The sequence below is a fragment of the Oncorhynchus clarkii genome, chromosome 19, assembly GCF_045791955.1.
Source record: "Oncorhynchus clarkii lewisi isolate Uvic-CL-2024 chromosome 19, UVic_Ocla_1.0, whole genome shotgun sequence".
NCBI classification, from domain to species: domain Eukaryota; kingdom Metazoa; phylum Chordata; class Actinopteri; order Salmoniformes; family Salmonidae; genus Oncorhynchus; species Oncorhynchus clarkii.
Window position 1 is genome coordinate 32423224 of NC_092165.1, and position 21267 is coordinate 32444490.

Below are 21267 nucleotides of genomic sequence, written 5' to 3' on the forward strand. Positions count from 1 at the left end.
TTTAGCTCAACCATTTCATTTTTGATTAGAACAAAACATGAAATATTAAAAAGATAGTTAACGGTCACCATACTGTACAGCGAGATACTGTGGGTCTGCTCTGACTTTTAGAAGAGGGATTATGCGCTCGCGCTCCACCAGAGAACGGACAGGGCTTTCTTGAGAATACAGAAATCCCTGTCTGTGAATAATATTGTCACTGTTGGATTACAGTTGTATGAGAGTCATCTGAGGAAGCCCTATGTTAGGAGGGGAACAAACAATACCGTAAGCCAAAACTCCTTCTGTGTCTCTGTCGACTGTGTAACATATTGTTTGAAGAGTAAACATTGTTTACTATTTGGTAATATACCCCCGTTCGTATGAATCTAGATATCAACACACAGATGAGTTAAGAGCATTCTATTTTAAGAATTCTTTCTCAGAACATTCTCATTGAAGCACTTCATTTGCCATTCATTGTACAAGGACAGCAACCACAGTTGAGACCAGTTGAGTTTGCAATGTGTTTTAAATTAAGTTACCACTGCTGTACTACTCAGGCAACACATTATAAAGCAATCATTTTTCTCTAACGCCGAAGCTGCATGAGCTCTTCACTTCAAGCAATATCAAGAGCCTAGCCGTCACACTGTGTTCATATATCCCCATCCATGCCTATCAGATTGGACCTGATTGTATTTAGTTTGATAGAATTCATTAGGCATTAGCAGCCCTGACATGTGGACACCCAGCAAACCACAAAGGGAATCAAACTAATAGGCTCCAATAGAGCTCCGCATTTTCAGCACAAAAAAAAATCTCACTCTGATTCTAATAATTACAGCCTGAAGTGCCTCCTCGTTGCTTTTATTTGCAAGCAAGTTGGGTAATCTTTGATCCGATTGCCAAGTGTCGAAGGCAGAATACAAATGAAAAAAAGAATAAAATCTGGTTTTGATTTTCTAGCGGACTTCAGCTGCACACAATAACACAGCCAGGGGATAGAAGATTGAAGAAAAGTAATGAAGTCGCGCAAAAGCACTCGGACGGGGTCATTGGTTGCGTCTGAAATGGCAGTCTATTCCTTATACGGTAGTGCACTACATTTGACAGGGGCCCCATAAGTTGCCATCAAAGATGCAGCCACACAGTGGATGCTGAGCAGCGAAGTTCGGATTGTTGCTTCATTCACATTTAGAAGCAGAATGAATGGGAAATCATTTGTTCATAAGAAGGTGTTTAAATTGTACTAGATTTAGAGTAATGTTCATTTCTGAAATAGACAACTAGGCTACACAAAGAAACCAGAGGAAGAAGGGCAGGGGCCAGTACATCTTCATTCACCATCTCAATAAACAGACTGTACAGAGCTGCAACACAACGCCCTACTATAAACGTTTCACCTATGCTAGTATTTTGTGTAAAAGCCACGGATCCTTTTCAAACGCTGGGACGTGACAGCAGGCTTTACTGCATATTCATTTCTATCATCCTTGTAATTCAATATTTGATAAATGTCTGTAAAAAAAAATAGCACCATTAACTTTTTGGGAGAAATTTCAATTGTCTTTGGGCAAAAGTCACTTAGAGGTGTGTCATTTTAGCACACTTTGTACATTCCATTTAGAGTACCTTTGCATGCTAATACTGCCAGAGAGACCCTGGCATACATTCATTATTTCTTATTTGGATATCTGATTATTTGCATTTGTCATTTAAAAGACAGAAACACTTTAGAGAGGTAGATAGCAGTTATTTAGGAGTTTGATATAGTTGAACTCATTCAAGAATTTATGTGACCGTGGCCCTAGATAAAGGGATGTAGATATGAATTCCAGGACAGCAGCCTCGAATGTGGCAGCAATTGCAGAGGGCTTCAGAAAGAATTGACTTGTTCCACATGTTGTTGTGTTACAGCCTGAATTTAAAATGAAAAAAATGTAGATAATGGCCTTCACACAGTATCCCATTATGTCAAAGTGGAAATATTCAAAAAATGCCATGAAAATTAAAAGCTGAAATGTCAATAAGTATTCAACCCCTTAGTTATGGCAAGCCTAAATACGTTCAGGAGTAACAAGATCTCTGTAGTCCACATACAATTATCTGTAAGGTCCCTCAGTCGAGCAGTGAATTACAAACACAGATTCAACCACAAAGACCAGGGAGGTTTTTCAATGCCTCGCAAAAAAGGGAACTTATTGGTTGAAAAAAAAATAAAAGCAGACAATGAAAATCCCTTTGAACATGATGAAGCTATTAATTACAGGTTGGATGGTGTATCAGTACACCCAGTCACTACAAAGATACAGGCGTCCTTCCTAACTCAGTTGCCGGAGAGGAAGAAAACCGCTCAGGGATTTCACCATGAGGTCAAAGGTGACTAAAACAGTTCAAATCAAATCAAATGTTATTGGTCACATACACATGATTAGCAGATGTTATTGCGGGTGTAGCGAAATACTTGTGCTTCTAGCTCTGACAGTGCAGTAATATCTAACAAGTAATATCTAACAAATTACACAACATATACCCAATACACACAAATCTAGGTAGGAATGAATTAAGACTATATACATATGGACGAGCGATGTCAGAGCGGAACGGACTAAGACACAGTAGAATAGTATAGAAAACAGTATATACATATGAGATGAGTAATGCCAAATATGTAAACATTAAGTGATTAAGATACCACAGAATAGCATAGAATACAGTATACACATGAGATGAGTAATGCCAGATAAGTGGCCAGTGATTTCTAGTCTATGCCTAAAGGCAGCAGCTAGTGATGGCTGTTTAACAGTCTGATGTCGAGATAGAAGCTGTTTTTCAGGCTCTCGGTCACATCTTTGATGCACCTGTACTGACCTCGCCTTATGGATGATAGTGGGATGAATAGGCAGGGCCTTGGTGGTTGATGTCCTTGATAATCTTTTTGGACATCCTGTGACATCGGGTGCTGTAGGTGTCCTGGAGGGCGGGTAGTTTGCACCCAGTAATGCGTTGGGCAGACTGCACCACCCTCTGGAGAGCCTTGCGGTTGTGGGCGGTGCAGTTGCCGTACCATGCGGTGATACAGCCTGACAGGATGCTTTCAATTGTGCATCTGTAAAAGTGTGAGGGTTTTAGGTGACAAGCCACATTTCTTTAGCCTCCTGAGGTTGAAAAGGCTCTGTTGCGCCCACTTCACCACACTATCTGTGTGGGTGGTCCATTTCAGTTTGTCAGCGATGTGTACGCCAAAGAATTTGAAGCTTTCCACCTTCTCCATTGCGGTCTCGTCAATGTAGATAGGGGGGTGCAACCTCTGCTGTTTCCTGAAGTCCACGATCATCTACTTTGTTTTATTGACGTTGAGTGAGTGGTTGTTTTCCAGGCACCACACTCCCAGAGCCCTCACCTCCTACTACTCAGCCAACTACTGTTGTGTTGTCTGCAAACTTGATGATTGAGTTAAACGTGTGCATGGCCATTAGTCATGAGTGAACAGGGAGTACAGGAGGGAGCCGATTACGCACCCTTGTGGGGCCCCAGTGTTGAGGATCAGCGGAGTGGAGGGGATGTTTCCTACCTTCACCACCTGGGGGGCGGCCCGTCAGGAAGTCCAGAACCCAGTTGCTCAGGGCATGATGATGAGCTTGGAGGGTACTATGGTGTTGAATGCTGAGCTATAGTCAATAAACAGCATTCTTACATACAGTTGAAGTTAGAAGTTTACATACACCTTAGCCAAAAACATTTCAACTCAGTTTTTCACAATTCCTGACATTTAATCCTAGTAGAAATTCCCTGTCTTAGGTCAGTTAGGATAACCAATTTATTTTAAGAATGTGAAATGTCAAAATAATAGTATGATTTATTTCAGCTTTTATTTCTTTCATCACATTCTCAGTGGGTCAGAAGTTTACTTACACTCAATTAGTATTTGGTAGCATTGCCTTTAAATTGTTTAACTTGGGTCAAACGATTCAGTTAGCCTTCCACAAGCTTCCCACAATAAGTTGGGTGAATTTTGGCCCATTCCTCCTGACAGAGCTGGTGTAACTGAGTCAGGTTTAATGGCCTTCTTGCTCGCACACGCTTTTTCAGTTCTGCCCACAAATTTTCCATAGGATTGAGGTCATTGTGATGGCCACTCCAATACCTTGACTTTGTTGACCTTAAGCCATTTTGACACAACTTTGGAAGTATGCTTGGGGTCACTGACCATTTGGAAGACACATTTGTGACCAAGCTTTAACTTCCTGCCTGACTGATGTCCTGAGATGTTGCTTCAGTATATCCACATAATTTTCCTCCCTCATGAAGACATCTATTTTGTGAAGTGTACCAGTCCCTCCTGCAGCAAAGAACCCCCACAACATGATGTTGCCACCCACATGCTTCACGGTTGGGATGGTATTCTTCGGCTTGCAAGCCTCCCCTTTTTTCCTCCAAACATAATGATGGTCATTATGGCCAAACAGTTCTATTTTTGTTTCATCAGACCAGAGGACATTTCTCTAAAAAGTACGATCTTTGTCCCCATGTGCAATTGCAAACCGCAGTCTGGCATTTTTCTGGGGGTTTTGGAGTAGTGGCTTCTTCCTTGCTGAGCAGCCTTTCAGGTTATGTCGATATAGGACTCGTTTACTGTGGATATAGATACTTTTGTACCTGTTTCCTCCAGCATCTTCCTTTGCTGTTGTTCTGGGATTGATTTGCACTTAACGCACCAAAGTACATTCATCTCTAGGAGACAGAAGGCGTCTCCTTCCTGAGCGGTATGACGGCTGCATGGTCCCATGGTGTTTATACCTGCGTACTATTGTTTGTACAGATGAACGTGGTACCTTCAGGCATTTGGAAATAGCTTCCAAGAATGAACCAGACTTGTGGAGGTCTACAATTTTTTCTGAGGTCTTGGCTGATTTTTTTTTATTTTCCCATGATATCAAGCAAAGAGGCAATGAGTTTGAAGGTAGGCCTTGAAATACATCCACAGATAGAGCTCCAATTGACTCAAATGATGTCAATTAGCCTATCAGAAGCTTCTAAAGCCATAACATAATTTTCTGGAATTTTCCAAGCTGTTTAAAGGCACAGTCAACTTAGTGTATGTAGACTTCTGACCCACTAGAATTGTGATACAGTGAATTATAAGTGAAATAATCTGTCTGTAAACAATAGTTTACTTGAAAATTACTTGAGTCATACACAAAGTATATGTCCTAACCGACTTGCCAAAACTATAGTTTGTTAACAGATACAACATTTGACGAAAACATAATCATTTCAAACCATTCTTACATTTGTGTACGTTCACATATATCTCTGTATTTTGCATGGGAATACTTTGGAACAGATTTCCAACATTAAAATCACTTGGAGCTGATCTGCTCGTATTTTTACAGTCTTTTATATCCAACAAGAAAGCATTTGAAATACCACAGAAAACTTGAGGGGCTTGTGGGCCACCAGTTGGGAAAACCCTGATTTACAGAGTGAAATCTTATCTTAATGGCTGTGATAGGAGAAAACTAAGGATGGATCAACAACATTGTAGTTACTCCACAATACTAACCTAATTGGCAGCGTGAAAGAAGAAAGCCTTTACAGAACACACATGCTGTTTACAACAAGGCCCTAAAGTAATAATGGCAAAATCTGGCAAAGCAATTTACTTTTTGGCCTGAATACAAAGTGTTATGTTTTGGGCAAATCCAATACAACACATTACTGAGTACCACTCTCCATATCAAGCATAGTGGTGGCTGCATTATGTTATGGGTATGGTTGTAATCGTTAAGGGCTGGAGAGTTTTTCAGGATAAAAAAATAAACTTAATGGAGCTAAGCACTGGCAAAAAAACCTGGTTCAGTCTGCTTTCCACCAGATACAGATACAGGGATATTAATTTACCTTTCAACAAGCCACCAACCTAAAACTAAACACCAAATCTACACTGGAGTTGGTTACAAAGAAGACAGTGAATGTTCCTGAGTGGCCGAGTTACAGTTTTGACTTAACGTTACTTGAAAATCTATGGCAAGACATGAAAATGGTTGACAAGCAATGATCAACAACCAATTTGAAAGAGCTTGAAGAATTTAGAAAATAATAATGGGCAAATGTTGCACAATCCAGGTGTGGAAAGCTCTTAGAGACTTACCCAGAAAGACTCACAGCTGTAATTACTGCCAAAGGTGCTTCTACAAAGAATTGACTCGGGGGTGTGAATACTTACGTAAATGAGATATTTCTGTATTTAATTTGCAATACATTTGTAAAGATTTCTAAAAACATGTTTTCACTTTGTCATTATGGGATATTGTGAGTAGATGGGTAAAACTAAACATATTTAATCCATTTTGAATTCAGGTTGTAAGAGAACAAAATGTGGAATAAGTCAAGGGGTATGAATACTTTCTGAAGGCAGTGTACATGTCAAGAGAGGAGTCTAATAATTTGATTCATTATTATAGATTGTTAATAACCAAAGCAATCCATACTCAATGTAGAAACACAGTTGCTGGTTTAAACCAGTCAAAAGAGAGCATGTGAATTCTCAACTATAAGGGGCATGAAACGACAGTTTCCTGACACTTGTTTCAGAATGCATATTTAGATTTATTTCACAAAACATTGATTATCATATTCAAAATAACTTATCTCCACAATAAAAGGCTTGGCAAAACTCACCAACTAAACTATTCTACAAAGTCAAAATAGTCATACCTAATGGAAAAGTTACTGCCTCACCATCCAACACAAACTAAGTCATAAAGCCGGGTGAACTCTGAACATCTACCCATAATTCCCGGCTGATGAAGAAGGGGCTGATGGGAGCCAGGCAGCAGTCCGCCCAGACTAAAAAGTCTCCCCGGAAATGTCCCTGTCCTGCTTTAAAGTGACACTCCACTTCCATTAATTACATTTTCACCAGGCAGTAATAACCTGGGGTCAGGTCTAAGCGTGCTGTACCTTGATATACCTAAGACCCACTCCATATGCAGCATGGTGGTGTGGCATATCACTGGTGTGGCATGGCCCTTAACATATGCCCAGTGAGCAGAATGGGGGATGATGATGACAACGGTGGGCCCTCCTCCCCTCCTGTTATTCTCCCTCCCACCACCCTCCCCCTGCCACCTCTCATCCTCATGCCCCCCCTCCATGTCCCTCCCCCCGCTGCGCTGCAGTCAGCCAGGCTGGCTGGTTGAAATTGGGGCCTCGGGGCAGACAAGCTGTCTGGGAGCAGCGGCAGATAAGGCCCCATTGATTTTACATACATACATACATAGACACACAGGCAGGCCAGCATAAGTATATGCCACTGACACCTGGCAGGGCTCAGATGACCTGAATAATCCCACTCTGAGGAGCTAGATATTCTATCACTTGGGGCGACGGAGGCAGGAGTAGGTAGGGGGACACAACACCTACTCTGATAAACTTTGCTGTAATGTGAGGCATGGTAATAGCAACATCGCCCAAATATCACCAGAGTGCCGGGTGTCGTTTGGTCACTGACTGGGGGCTGTTTCGTCAAGCTGGTTAACTGGATTTATGTCCCCTGTGACCAAACGAACATGGTCTAATCTGAAGGGATCAATGAGAGAGTGATGGGGTTACTGAGAGGAAGAAGGGTCCAACCACCCCTGCCTCCAGGGAGATATGGTACGTTCCAACTCTGGGCACAGACTGACTGACAGGCGGCTGGACAAACTGACTGACTGACTGACTGATTGACACAAGATCTACAGCAGGCTATTTTGGACAAATAACACACACCACCACTTTTTCCATGGATGTCAATGATGTTAGCTGACAATTCTGCTGCACTTTCACAAATTTCCTCCATGTTGAAAATGTTCAAATTGCATCATCTTTTGTCTCAGAGAGAGGATCCACAGGACTCCACCAGCTTCTCCACCTGAGGAGGAATGATAACCGCAAATGGAGGAAGAGTTGATGACGGGGCTGTGGATGTGCTGGGCTATGCTGTGGCTGGGCTCTGCTGGGGCTGTGCTAAACTATGGCTGTGTCATGCCGTGAACAGTGTCCCCATTGGTGCATGAAGAGGAGGTGAAAGGAGAATCACGGCAGACATTGAACATTGGACATTGAAATACTTCCTCCCAGACCTAACCTACACTAGGTGTGTGTATATATACGCATCTGTGTGCGTGAGTCCATGCATGTTTGTTTGTTTGTGTGGTCAACACCTTCCCGTTCTGTGAGAGAGAGTGAGTCAAAGGCATGGAGACAGAGCCTACAGCAACGCCTGTAATGTGACAGACAGTATGCTCTGACGGTATCCTGCTAAGCTCTTGTATATTGCACTGTTCTTCAGGTCCAAACCACCAAGGCTCAGGGAGAAACGCATCACACACCACCGCCACCAGAGAGTAGAGCAGCATCCCAAATGGCTCCCTATTCCCTATATAGTGCACTACTTTTGGCCAGGGCCCATAGGGAATAGGGTACCATTTGGAATATGGCCTAGTTGACTCAGAACACAGCTTTACAATTCCACAATAATATTCAATCCATGTTAAAATCACAGGGACAATCTGAACACACACAAAAGTTATCTTGTAAGAGTAATCTCTCCCCTCTTAACTGATATTCTGTGACATTTCCATGAATCACGTACAGATACTATGTTCTTCCATAACTCTGTGTAAAGCATGCTTAGCTTTGCCTTGTACTGTATGAAATACAAATGCTACCTTCTTCGTCACCATGAACACCAACAGTCTGGTGTGCATCCCAAATGGCACGCTAATCCTTATATAGTGCTCTACTTTTGACCAAAACCCTATGGCCCTGGTCAAATGTAGTGCACTATATAGGGAATAGGGAGCCATTTGGGATGCAGCTCTGGAGTATCGTTATTTGCCAGGGGATTTTGAGAAGCAGCAGCTTGTTATTGAGACTGAAGCGTTGAAGTGTTGAAGCTCCGAGCTGTTTATCATTACATGCTCTCTCCTCTCTCTCTCCTCCCGCTCTCCTCCCTCTCTCCTCCCTCTCTCCTCTCTCTCTCCTCCCTCTCTCCTCTCTCTCTCCTCTCTCTCTCCCCTCTCTCTCCTCTCTTCTCTCCGCTCTGTGATCTTCCCCAACAATTTAATTAGAGGAGAATAACTAAACAAGACAGGGTTCCCTCAGGATTACCATTTGACCAGCATCCAGCCATGTTAAAAACTTTATGGTCCCATGGAAAATGATTCAGACTCGGGAACATCAACGAGGGAGACGGCAGAGAGGAGCATATGGTCTCCGCAATAACAACAAACCGTTATGGCCGCCAGGAGAGACGCACCTTGCTTTATACACACCTTAATGCGTGGTGGGGGCAACGCTAGTGTCTTCATCTCACACGTTATTACCCCAGTGACATGTCGCATTGCTCTTCTATGTGGCATTTTTACACAGGCTCGAATTAATGACCTCAAAGAGCACCTGTTGTTTTTAGGAACATTAGGAATTAATGGGACACCGGAAAGAAACAGCGTCGTCGTAGAAGGAAGCCATTTTCCTATGTTCTCCATTATAACTAGGTTGATGTTTGATTTCACAATAAATTCCCAACGTATAAAGCTTAAGTACATGAGCTATATGAAGTACACAAGGCCACCATTATAACAAGCTAACATCTCCGCAGCACGCGCATTAAAAGAGCATTAAAGATCTTCAGGCGAACCTCCTACGTTGATAATGCCTGATGGATGAACCACAAACACCACCTGTTGGACGAAACCCGTGACTTTATCATCCCACCATTCGGATGACGTCACCCCGTCATCCCTCCATCCAGAAGATGACACCTCTCATCCTGCTCCCGTCAACATCCTCCTATGGTATTTACCCGACCCCCGTGCCCCCCAAAGAGTCAGGACGGGTCCATACACATAGTGCTGAGAGGAGATTTGTGGCTCCTTCCCTGACCTTCCCCCCACCACAATGGCCGCGCTCTAATTAGGCAATGCATCTGATCGTCATTAACAGCTATGGGATAATGAATCACTGGCTCGTCTCTGTGTTAATTTGCTGTAACCAAGCGGCTAATGGATGTCAGAGCTGACTGATCACACTGATTGTGGTGATTTCTAATTGCAACAAAACAATTTAAAAGCAGCAGGATTATTTATGTCGTCGCCTACGAAGAGGAAAGAGGGATGCGCCGTGCCCACTACTAAAGTAAAATACCTGGAGAGGGGAGGAGGGGAGAGGAGAGGAGGGGGGAGGAGAGGAGGGGAGAGGAGAGGAGGGGAGAGAGGAGGGGAGAGGAGAGGAGGGGAGAGAGGAGGGGAGAGGAGAAGAGGAGGGGAGAGGAGAGGAGGGGAGAGGAGAAGAGGAGGGGAGAGGAGAGGAGGGGAGAGGAGAGGAGAGGAGGGGGGAGGAGAGGAGGGGAGAGGAGAGGAGGAGAGAGGAGAGGAGGAGGGGAAAGAAAGGGAGACACTGTACAGATAGCCAGCTGGCTATGCTATGCATGGAAGGAAAAAAGGGATTGTGTTTCTCATTTGGTTCAGATGAAGAAGAAGAGATTATGGTCAGAAGAAGGAAGAGCGAGGAGCGATGCTGTGAAGATTGCACCTCCACGTCGCACGGCCCCTTGGGAAATCCAGCCGAGCTGTGCTGGTGCTCTGACATGGCTGCTCATATCCTTCTGATGCACAAACACAAATACATTTCTCTCTCTCTCTCTGCCTCTCTGGGTAAGTGGAAAGGATGCCTCCTTCCACCAAAATCAGATCTGAGCGTAATTACCAAATCACAATTGGCAATTAAACAATGAGCAATCGTAACCTAGAATGACTACGCCGGTAATTACACATTAAATGCAAGGAACATAAATTGGGTTTCACACATTTTGAGCTACAAATAATTGTGTGTGAATTTTGTGTCTGTTGCCCCCGTGCGTGTGTGTGCGTTTGTTGCATTTTGTCTTGTCAAATGATTCATGCTACCACCACCATTGCAGAGTTCATTTATGAAATATTTCATATTCACATCATGCACAACTACGTGTCCCTCCCTCCCTCCTTCCCATGCCCAGTAACTTCTAACTGGGAAGCTTTAGCTGTTTCTTATGCTAATAGCAGCAACCCTTCCCATCTCCCCCTTCTGTTTGTTTATTTTGCTGAGTGAGCACTGGATAGCCGTGGGCTAGAGGAAGAGGAGACGAGAGGGAGAGCGGGTGGACTTCAGTCAGTGGCAAGCGGACAGGCACGCGGGCGGGGCAGGCAGGTGGTGGCGGTTGGGAGGTGGGAAATGGGGGATAAGAGGGGGGAAATGGAGTCTGCATGCAGCCAGTTTACCTTGGGGCTGGCTAGTGGACCCGTGGTCTCTGCCTCCTGAGAGGCCTCAGCCTCAGTGGCCAGGATGTGGGCTTTGATGGCATCCAGAGTGCGCAGCATCCAGCTGTGCTGGCGGCGGATCTGCCTCTGGAGCTCCTGCCACTGGTGTACGGTCATCTGGAGCATGTCCCTCAGGCCTGGACAGATAATAAAGAGAGAGAGAGGGGGAGGGAGGGAGAGAAGATATATTAAAGATAGAGAGGGAGGGAAGAATGTAGGAGACCAAGAGAGAGAGAGAGAAAGAGAAAGAGGGAGGGGCGGGGAAATAAAGAGATAGAGGGAGAGGGAGAGAGAGAGAGAGAAAGAGAGAGAGAGAGAGAGAGAGAGAGAGAGAGAGAGAGCAAGGCAGGGCGGGGTAAAGAAAGAGAGAGAGAGAGAGAGAGAGAGAGAGAGGGAGAGCGGGGTAAAGAAAGAGAGAGAGAGAGAGAGAGAGAGAGAGAGAGAGAGAGAGAGAGAGAGAGAGCAAGGCAGAGCGGGGTAAAGAAAGAGAGAGAGAGAGAGAGAGAGAGAGAGAGAGAGAGAGAGAGAGCAAGGCAGAGCGGGGTAAAGAAAGAGAGAGAGAGAGAGAAATGAGAGGAATGGCCAACATCCAGTCTTTGACAGTCCACCCTCTTAAAATCCTTCATTCATGCCTCTGTATGTACTGATATTTAGCATTTTATTATGATCAACTATTTGACCCATTATCATAGTAATTGTATACCTTCTTCATCGGTCTTTAGAAAGGGATTCCATAGCCTGAGTGAGGTAGTAATGCTCTTCATTTGATAATACCATGAATTCTTCAGTGGTCCACCTTGCTCTCTCTATGCTGAACACAGATGCCTACGTGATCTGCCCTGTACTATGTTCACTAATGTATATGTACACACCAGTATGTGTACTGCATGTGATGAGTCGCTGGTTTAGAGTTAATCCCTTCCCACACCTGCAGAACCATCAGCATGTTACTCCAGCCCTGTCTTTCTACCAGCAGCCATGATTCACCCAAATCCTGTTTGTTCAAAGTAATTAAAAAGTGCAAATCAAGATGAATGAGCCAGGGCAGAATGTGACCCTGTAATCCACACGCACGCACAAAGGCACGCACATATGCATGTACACGCACAAACACACTGACTGTAGTATCTATTGAGTGACTGGCTGCTCAACAATGTCACACACTGCTCATACCTGTGGAATTATCATGACTGATCTGCAGAGTTGCTAGGAAACCGGTATTAGTGTCTGCAGTGCGGGAAGTAGGGGGAGAGATTTGCTAAGAATTGTGTCGTCCAATAGTAAGCGAGAGAAGGTACTAGGAACCAATGCAGATGAGATGTGGATAAAATAAGGGAGGGAGAGAGAGAGAGAGAGAGAGAGAGAGAGAGAGAGAGAGAGAGAGAGAGAATGGGAGAGAGCTGATTCTAGTGAATCACAGTAGGGCTCTTCTCACCTCTCCTCTCTTCTCCTCTCTCCTGTCAGAGCTTTTCAAACAGCTCCAGGATCCTGGAGGCCATCTGCATTTTTAATGGTGGGCAGCTTAAGAGCCAGCGAGGAGACAACTCGACAACTGGGAGGTCAGCTTAGCGGATTTGTACATTTGCTGAGCGCTTGGCTGGCTGGCTGGCTGGATGCTTTAGGTGAATAATCGGCCCAGCAGAGAGGAGAGAACGTCTGGATGATGGCCTCTGACTCAAGTCCTGCTGTTCCTAATTCCACCTCTCTTCATATACACAGTGCCTCCTCCCTCTCTTTTCCTCTCTCTTACTCCCTCTCTTCATATACAGTACATAGGCACCTCGCTCTCTCTCCTCTCTATCATTTATCTCCCTCTCCACCCCTTTCACTCTCCACCTCTCCTCTCTATCATTTCTCGACCCAGTCACAAGCACCAATCTCTCCCAGCCTGCCCGGACTCACTCACTCACTCGCTCAATCCACTGCAGATAGAATGCCATTGGTAATGTATGTTGAAAAAGGCAGTTTCTTTCCCCCTTCCCCTTGCTTGAGAAGCGGTTACTTTAAGATTTATACATTCTGAAGGTCAGTATGTTAATATAAACATTAATAATAAATGTGAGGGTTGAGAGCAGTGAGAGCCGCACCTGATTTGTGGGAGATGATGACTTCCAGCAGCTGCCTGCCTTCTTCCAGTACACAGTCTTTCAGGGAGCAGTGACTGTCCACGTTCAGCTTGAAGCTCTGTAGAACCAGACACAATATGACACACAGGACGACACCTCACAACAGTCAACTTACTAGATGTTACATGTTCATTTATTTCTGTAATAAACAAGATACCACACACACTCAAACATAAACACATGCAATGTGTTTTTGAGCATCAGAACAAAAAAAGAAACATGAAAATGATACTAATACTAATTCACACACTTATACACAAAGCACACAAGTGTATAAACTCATATTTAACACCCCTGGTACAATCCCACAAGTCCATGAAATATTGAAATCAGTTACCATATTAAAAACTGCAAACATTTGCTTCCATCCTATGGCAAAATGTGTAGAATTGCAGGAAATTAGCAGTAAAATTGCAAAATCTTTTCTCCGTCCCATGGCAAAACTTGAAGAATTGCAACAAACTTGCTTTAAAACAGCAACATCTTCTCTATGCCTCATGGCAAATTAACTTTAAAACGTAAATATTTTCTCTTCGCTGTCATGAGGGGGAAATGTTTTGCTCACAAGGTGGGGGGTATGGATGTGAGTACGCAGACCCACAAGCTAATGTGGCCCCTCATGATGAGTTCAGATTTTTTGTGGCCCACACCCCACCACAGTTGCTCTTGAATCCCCCTCTTCCAACAGATCACTCCTCCGTCCCTTAAAGGCAGGGCCGGTCCTGGACATTCTGCTGCCCTAGGCGAGACAAAAAAATTGCAGTTCCAACAAGAATAGTCCCAGTAAGCAACATAACGTTGAAAAGACGTCTAAAAGACGTATTTTCTGGACATTGAAATCAAGTTCATTTTCGTTTCTGAAGTTGAAAATATGTAATTTATAGAGGTCTACGTTTGGGCCATATCAACGCTGGTCCAGACTTAGACAAAACTTGACCCAAACATAGACATCTATAATTAATTCAGATTTCGTCTTGAACGGACCAAAAAAACAAAGTCCGTGGATGTGGAAAACAAGGCCAGTCAAGACTGCACAAAAAAAAACACACCCAAAATGCGCCAGAGTCGGTCCGTGCTTACTGAGGTATAGCCTACAACAGGGATGGGCAACTCCAGTCCTCGGGGGCCGTCCCTAATCAACACAGCTGATGAAACTAATTGCATCCTGAACTGAAGATCATGATTAGTTGATTATTACTGTCAGATGTGTTAGCTGGGGCAAAAGTGTGACACCAATCAGGTCCCAGAGGACTGGCGTTGCCCACCCCTGGCCTACATTGTCGCCTGAAATTTTATTTTAGGAATGCCCATCTAAATGGTAGGCCTAAAGATGGCCGATCCAGACAGAACCAAAAAAAGAAGTTGGCGTCAATATGTGCTTAATGGGGTCTGCCATCTTGGCCTCCAATGGAATTTTATGAATGTCCATCCATGTTGTAGGCCCACTGTTTGTAAAACATTGGCTTTATTCGTCCACATTCCTGTGACTAATCAATTTAAGCTCTAAATATCAGCTACCCAACTTTATCAGGAGTTGTCCTCAGCTTAGTTGCAACGAGTTTACACAGCGGGAAATGTAGAAGTATTTTCTTTTTTGTTGCTACGATCAGCTCGTAAAACATGAGCGATACAAAGTTGAAACCACTGATCATGACCATTGAGCCCACGGGATGAAACTCCTGGGCAGCAGTTGTGAGTAGCCTGATTGTACATTACATACTGTCCATTTCACTTTGACCTGTGCTGTTTTTAGGATATGTTGTTTGTTAACATGTCCAGCACATTTTCATATATTTTATTTGATCGGGCGCCATTTAGGTCAGGCTACTTGATGGTAGAAACCTGTAACGATGTGAAAGAAGTTTCTCTCACTACGTTGTCATCCACTTTCTCTCCAGCCTGTAGGCTACAGAAAAGGCCACATACTCTTGTAACCATATGCTATATCTGATACATGATTTATGTCAGATCATTGTTTTGAGGTAATGTTGGTGGAGCGCTGCAGCGATGCATCTCTTCCCGCAGCACCCTGGAGATGCGCGCTCAGAATGGACAAGATACATCATTTGCCTCCCTGCCTTTGACAACGTGGGAGTTGCTTATCATAGGGTAGCATCAGCGCTCACCTAAAAATCACATAGGCCACTGGTTGAGAGAAATTGTCATTGTTTTCGGGCAGAATTATGTGAATTTGTATGTGTTGTTGGAGGTACATCTTAGTCAGTTTAGTTTAAAATGCCGCCCTCGTCAATCTGCCGCCGTAGGCGGCCATCCTAATCCTGCCTAATGAGCGGGCCGACCCTGCTTAAAGAGATCTATCATCCACCCATCCCCTAACTCTCCAACTTGTTCAATATTCCCCCAAGCGCCCTTATTACTGTGATGTCTCAATTCCGCTATTGTTATTCTCTTTAAAAATACCCCAAACACTCCTCTTTCTCTCTCCCGTCTCTCTTTCCCCCAATACTCTTCCCCCTCAATCCCATCTCTCCGTGGGTGCTGCTATGAAAACTTTCATGTTGATTGGTTTTGATAATACCCAAGGAGCCGGTGCAGAGCCGAGTGCTCTCGTGGTGCTAAGAGTAATCAAAGTGGAGAGAGAGAGATATGGGGAGTGAGAGAGAGAGAGAGAGAGAGAGAGAGAGAGAGAGATGGAGAGTGAAAGCGAGGGAGAGAACATTATGCTGGGACCTGGAGGGAGGTGGGGCTGTGCTTTTGAAGATGTGATGGGTGGTTAGGGGGTGGAGGGAGGTGGGGGTTGGAGAGGGTCGAGGATGTGCGTACAGAGGGGGGTGAATCAAGAGGGGGGGCAGAGGGGTCCCAGGGGAGTGATGCAGCGAGGCGCCTGGAGCCATCTTCGCCTTAGATTCTCATCTCCTCAGATCTTGGGCCGGCCTGTTGCTGGCGATTAGGGCCTGGTGTGATCTGACCAGCATGCTGAAGGTGTGCCGAGCCAACACAGCCCTGGCTAACTGTATCTGACGGCTTGCCGCCGAGAAAGCAGGGAGAGGAGCAAAGAACGAGGCCCAGCTCTACTCCGCTGGGCGAGATGGATGAAGGGGAATGGGACACCGCACTAACTAAAAGATGCCCTCGTTGACTCGCTCTAACGCTGATCCAGGGACAGCAAAACAGCCGAGATGGAGTTGTTCACACTCACAGCAAGGCCCCGTCAGCAATGGCACCCTATCCCTATAGTGCCTTCAGAAAGCATACATACCCCTTGACTTATTGCACATTTTCTTTTATTACAGCCTGAATTCAAAATAAATGAAATGTATATATATTTTTAACCTATCAACACACAATACCCCATAATGACAACGTGAAAACATGTTTTGAGACATTTTGTCAAATGTATTGAAAATGAAATACATAAATATCTCATTTACATAAGTATTCACACCCCTGAGTCAACACATGTCAACACATCATCTGTAACCTTTGGCATCGATTACAGATGATATCTTTCTAGGTAAGTCTCTAAGAGCTTTGCACACCTGGATTGTACAATATTTGCACATTATTTCTTTTTTATTCTTCAAGCTCTGTCAAGTTGGTTGTTGATCATTGCTAGTCAACCATTTTCAGGTCTTGTCATAGATTTAAGTCAAAACTGTAAGCAGGCCAACATTCACTGTTGTCTTGGTAAGCAACTCCAGTGTAGATTTGACCTTGTGTTTTAGGTTACTATCCTGCTGAAAGATGAATTTATCTCCCAGTGTTTGGTGGAAAGCAGAAAGAACCAGGTTTTCCTCTAGGATTTTGCCTGTGCTTAGTTCTATTCCGTTTATTTTTATCCCAAAAAACTCCCTAGTGTAGTCCGTGACGGTGGCAAGCATACCCATAACATGATGCAACCACCACTATGCTTGAAAATAGGAAGAGTCGTACTCAGTAATGTTTTATATTGGATTTGCCCCAAACATAACGCTTTGTATTCAGGACATTAAGTTAATTTCTTTGCTACATTTTGTGCAGTTTTACTTTAGCGCCATATTGCAAAATTGTTTTGTAATATTTGTATTCTGTACAGGCTTCCTTCTTTTCACTCTGCCATTTAGGTTGGTATTGTGGAGTAACTACAATGTTGTTGATCCATCGTCAGTTTTCTCCCATCACAGCCATTAAACTCTGTAACTGTTGGCCTCATGGTGAAATCCCTTATCAGTTTCCTTCCTCTCTGGCAATACTGGGTGTATTGATACACCATCCAAAGTGTCATTAATAAACACCATGCTCAAAGGGATATTCACTGTCTGCTTTTTAAATGTTTACCCATCTACCAATAGGTGCCCTACTTTGCGAAGCATTGGAAAACCTCCCTGGTCTTTGTGGTTGAATCTGTGTTTGAAATTCACTGCTCGACTGAGGGACCTTACAGATAATTGTATGTGTGGGGTACAGAGATGAGGTAGTCATTCAAAAAACACTATTTTTGCACACAGTGTGAGTCCATGCAACTTATGTGACTTGTTACTCCATGCAGTGGTGTGAAGTACTTAAGTGAAAATACTAGTTTTTGAGGAGTAACTGTACTTTACTATTTATATTTTTGACAAAATTCTATACTTTTTACTTTACGTTTTCTCTGACACACAAAAGTACTCATTACATTTTGAATGCTTTGTAGGACTGGAAAATAAATCAAATTCACGCACTTATCAAGAGAACATCCCTGGACGTCCCTACTGCCTCTGATCTGGTGGACTCACTAAACACATCATTTGTAAATGATGTCTGAGTGTTGGAGTGTGCCCCTGGTTATCCATACATTTAAAAATAAATGTATGGTTTGCTTAATATAAGGAATTAGAAATGAGTTATACTTTTACTTTTGGTACTTAAGTATATTAAAAACCAGATAGTTTTAGACTTTCACTCAAGTAGTATTTTACTGGGTGACTTTCACTTTTACTTCAGCCATTTTATATTAAGGTATCTTTACTTTTACTCAAGTATGACAATTTGGTATTTTTTCCACCACTGAGTCCACGCAATTTATTACGTGACTTGTTAAGATATTCTTTATTCCTAAACGTATTTAGTCTTGTCATAACAAAGGGGTTGAATACTTACTGACTCAAGACATTTCAGCTTTTTCATTTTTTATTCATTTGTAAACATTTCTAAAAACAGAAATCCACTTAGACATTATGGGGTATTGTGGGTAGGCAACTGACACAAAATCTAAATATAATCCATTTTAATTTGAGTCTGTAACACAACAAATGTGGAAAAAGTCAGGGAGTGTGAATACTTTCTGAAGGTACTGTATATAGTGCACCCTATCCCCTATATAGAGCACCACTTTGAAAGCAGTGCACTATACAGGGGAGAAGGTGGATAAGGTGCCATTTGGGACACAAACCCAAAACATCTGATGCTGATCCATATACTGTAAGAGGTGTGACCAAGAGACCACACACACAAAAATGTAGTTGTTTCAACTAAATATTATTAAGGAACTGGTTCCACAGTTTATTTTTTTTGGTTTACTAACCTTTTGGTCAAAGTGTTACCTGAACTTAACATTTTTAGTTGGCCCAAACGTAGCTCCAACATGAGAAAACGTATGCAAAAAAAAAGCTCAAATAGTCTCATTCAGTCTCATTCAACTATACAACTATAAAATGATTATTTGGGCATCTTACCTAAACAAAGGCAGTGGAACTAGTTACACACACAGTGTGCAATGTTTTCAGCTTACATATTAGACATACATTGACATACATGATTACATTGTGCGTGTTCATTTACAGTCATTCATATTCAACATGTCATCACCTGGGATTTGAACTCAAAACCTCTTGGTTAAAAGCATTCCAGTCTTCAATGATGAGAGAAGAGTCAGATTAACTGATAACTGACACAGACATGGTGTCGTAGCAGGAAGATAGGAATGCCATGAACCAAGAGGTTGTGAGTTCAAATCCCAGGTGATGACATATTGATAATAATTACTGTATAAATGAACACGCACAATGCAATCATGTATGTCAAATATGTAAGCTGAAAACATTGCATGTTAAAAGCACAGTTTGAGTGTGTGTGTGTGTGTAACCAGTTGCACAGCCTTTTTCTTAGTTAAGATGCCCAATTGTTCATTTATAATTGAATGAACACATGAGATAAGCTGAGCAAACACTACATTTTTGACAAAGTTCTCAAGTTGGAGCTAAGTTTGGGCCAACAGTTTTTAGTTCCGGTAACACTTGGACCTAAAAGTTTATTAAACAAAAAGAAAAGACTGTGGAACCAGTTCCTTAATAATAATCAGTTGAAGGAACTACATTTGTGGGGTTTTTAAAAATGTTTTTTGGTTGTTGTTTGTTTTTACAGTGTATTCATGTTATAGTGGATTCTTCCAATCGTTTTTGGACTTCATTTACAAAAACATTCCTACCTAGATAGAGCGGGAGTGAATTACCGTACCATGTATAGTACTCCGATTCAAGTGCTAGGCTGCAATCTTTAAATGAGACCGAGAAAATCCAGCAAACTTGGTGCCACCAGCGATGAGGGGATATGGGCCTGTGACAGATGGTCACCTGAAGGTATTCGTCAGAGATGACAAGGTAACATCTCCTGGCGGGTGGATTTATGATCCCCCAGATGGACAGGGGATTGATAGCCTCTCGGCTCTGTGATAGCTTAGAACAAGTCAACACTAATACATTAGAACTAGATATCTACCACTGGAGGAAGGCAGTCGCATTGAATTATTCCACAGCAGATTAGAAAGTATTACAAATTATAATAGCGTTTTTATTCGACCGTATGTTTTTTTTTGAAGTGAAAATGTAGAAGGGCATAGAATAGAACACTAAGCTATCCATCACACTGTGATATAGGGTATAGCTCTCTACCATGCTGTCTAGATAATGTATGTCTACAGTGTCTATAATAAAACATTGACAGTCGTCGATGATGACCGGCCGTCTAATCCTTTATGAGAAAAGGTAACAGTTTATGCCTTATGCATGCCACATCTTCAAACTGACATTGTCGATAAATTGTTGACAAATAGTTCATAAACAGTTGATAAATAGTTCATAAACAGTTGATAAATAGTTCATAAACAGTTGATAAATAGTTCATAAACAGTTGATAAATAGTTCTTTGAAATGCCCTTTATTATACTGTACTTGATCAAAATAGGTACCAATCGTTTCATAACTAAGGATGAAATGTTTATACCATATAAAGTAAGAAAATGTCCTAGTATTTCTCTGGTTCATACTGTGATACAGACAGTATCCGTGTTTGCTGTACGATATGATCTGATATATATACCATGATGTGTCCAGTGGAGCAGGCAGACTGCAGTGCAGCAGCAGAGAGCATGTGGCCCAAACCGCACCCTATTCCCTACATATTTGTGTATTCGTTTTGACCAGAGCCCACTCTATAGGGAATAGGGTACCCTTTGGGATGCAACCAGAGAGTTTAGCAGCAGAGACTGGGGGGCTCTGGGTGGATTTAGCTGGGGGCAGGTGGGTTATTGCTGATTTGACACCTCTAGATGTGCTACAGTATGAAGCCGCTGGAACTCGAGCCCCTCGCTCCCCTCGCCTCGCCCCTCTGCTCGCTCCTCTATGGTTTAGGCTGAGGCGAGAGGACTGTAATCCCCACATCACCTCACACAGACAGACACACAGACAGACACACAGACAGGGCAGAGCCGTCATCTCACCGAGACAGAGGGAGAGGGAGAGTTGAAGAACGCCGTCATGTATGGACGCGTCTGGGGATGTGGAGGGACAGGGCTCACACACACACACACATACAGACACACACACAGGTTGGGATGG

The 21267-nt window shown here is 43.1% G+C and overlaps 1 protein-coding gene across 2 annotated transcripts in view; it reads right to left on the bottom strand.

Moving 5' to 3' along the window:
- LOC139375052 (A kinase (PRKA) anchor protein 6) overlaps positions 1–21267 on the bottom strand; it is a 181932-nt gene that overhangs the window by 94420 nt on the left and 66245 nt on the right. For both annotated transcript variants that reach the window (XM_071116434.1, XM_071116435.1), the window contains 2 exons: positions 13415–13511; positions 11289–11464 (listed from right to left, as the gene is read on the bottom strand). In XM_071116434.1, the coding sequence (XP_070972535.1) occupies positions 11289–11464; positions 13415–13511 (273 nt within the window). The remainder of the gene's footprint in view (positions 1–11288; positions 11465–13414; positions 13512–21267) is intronic.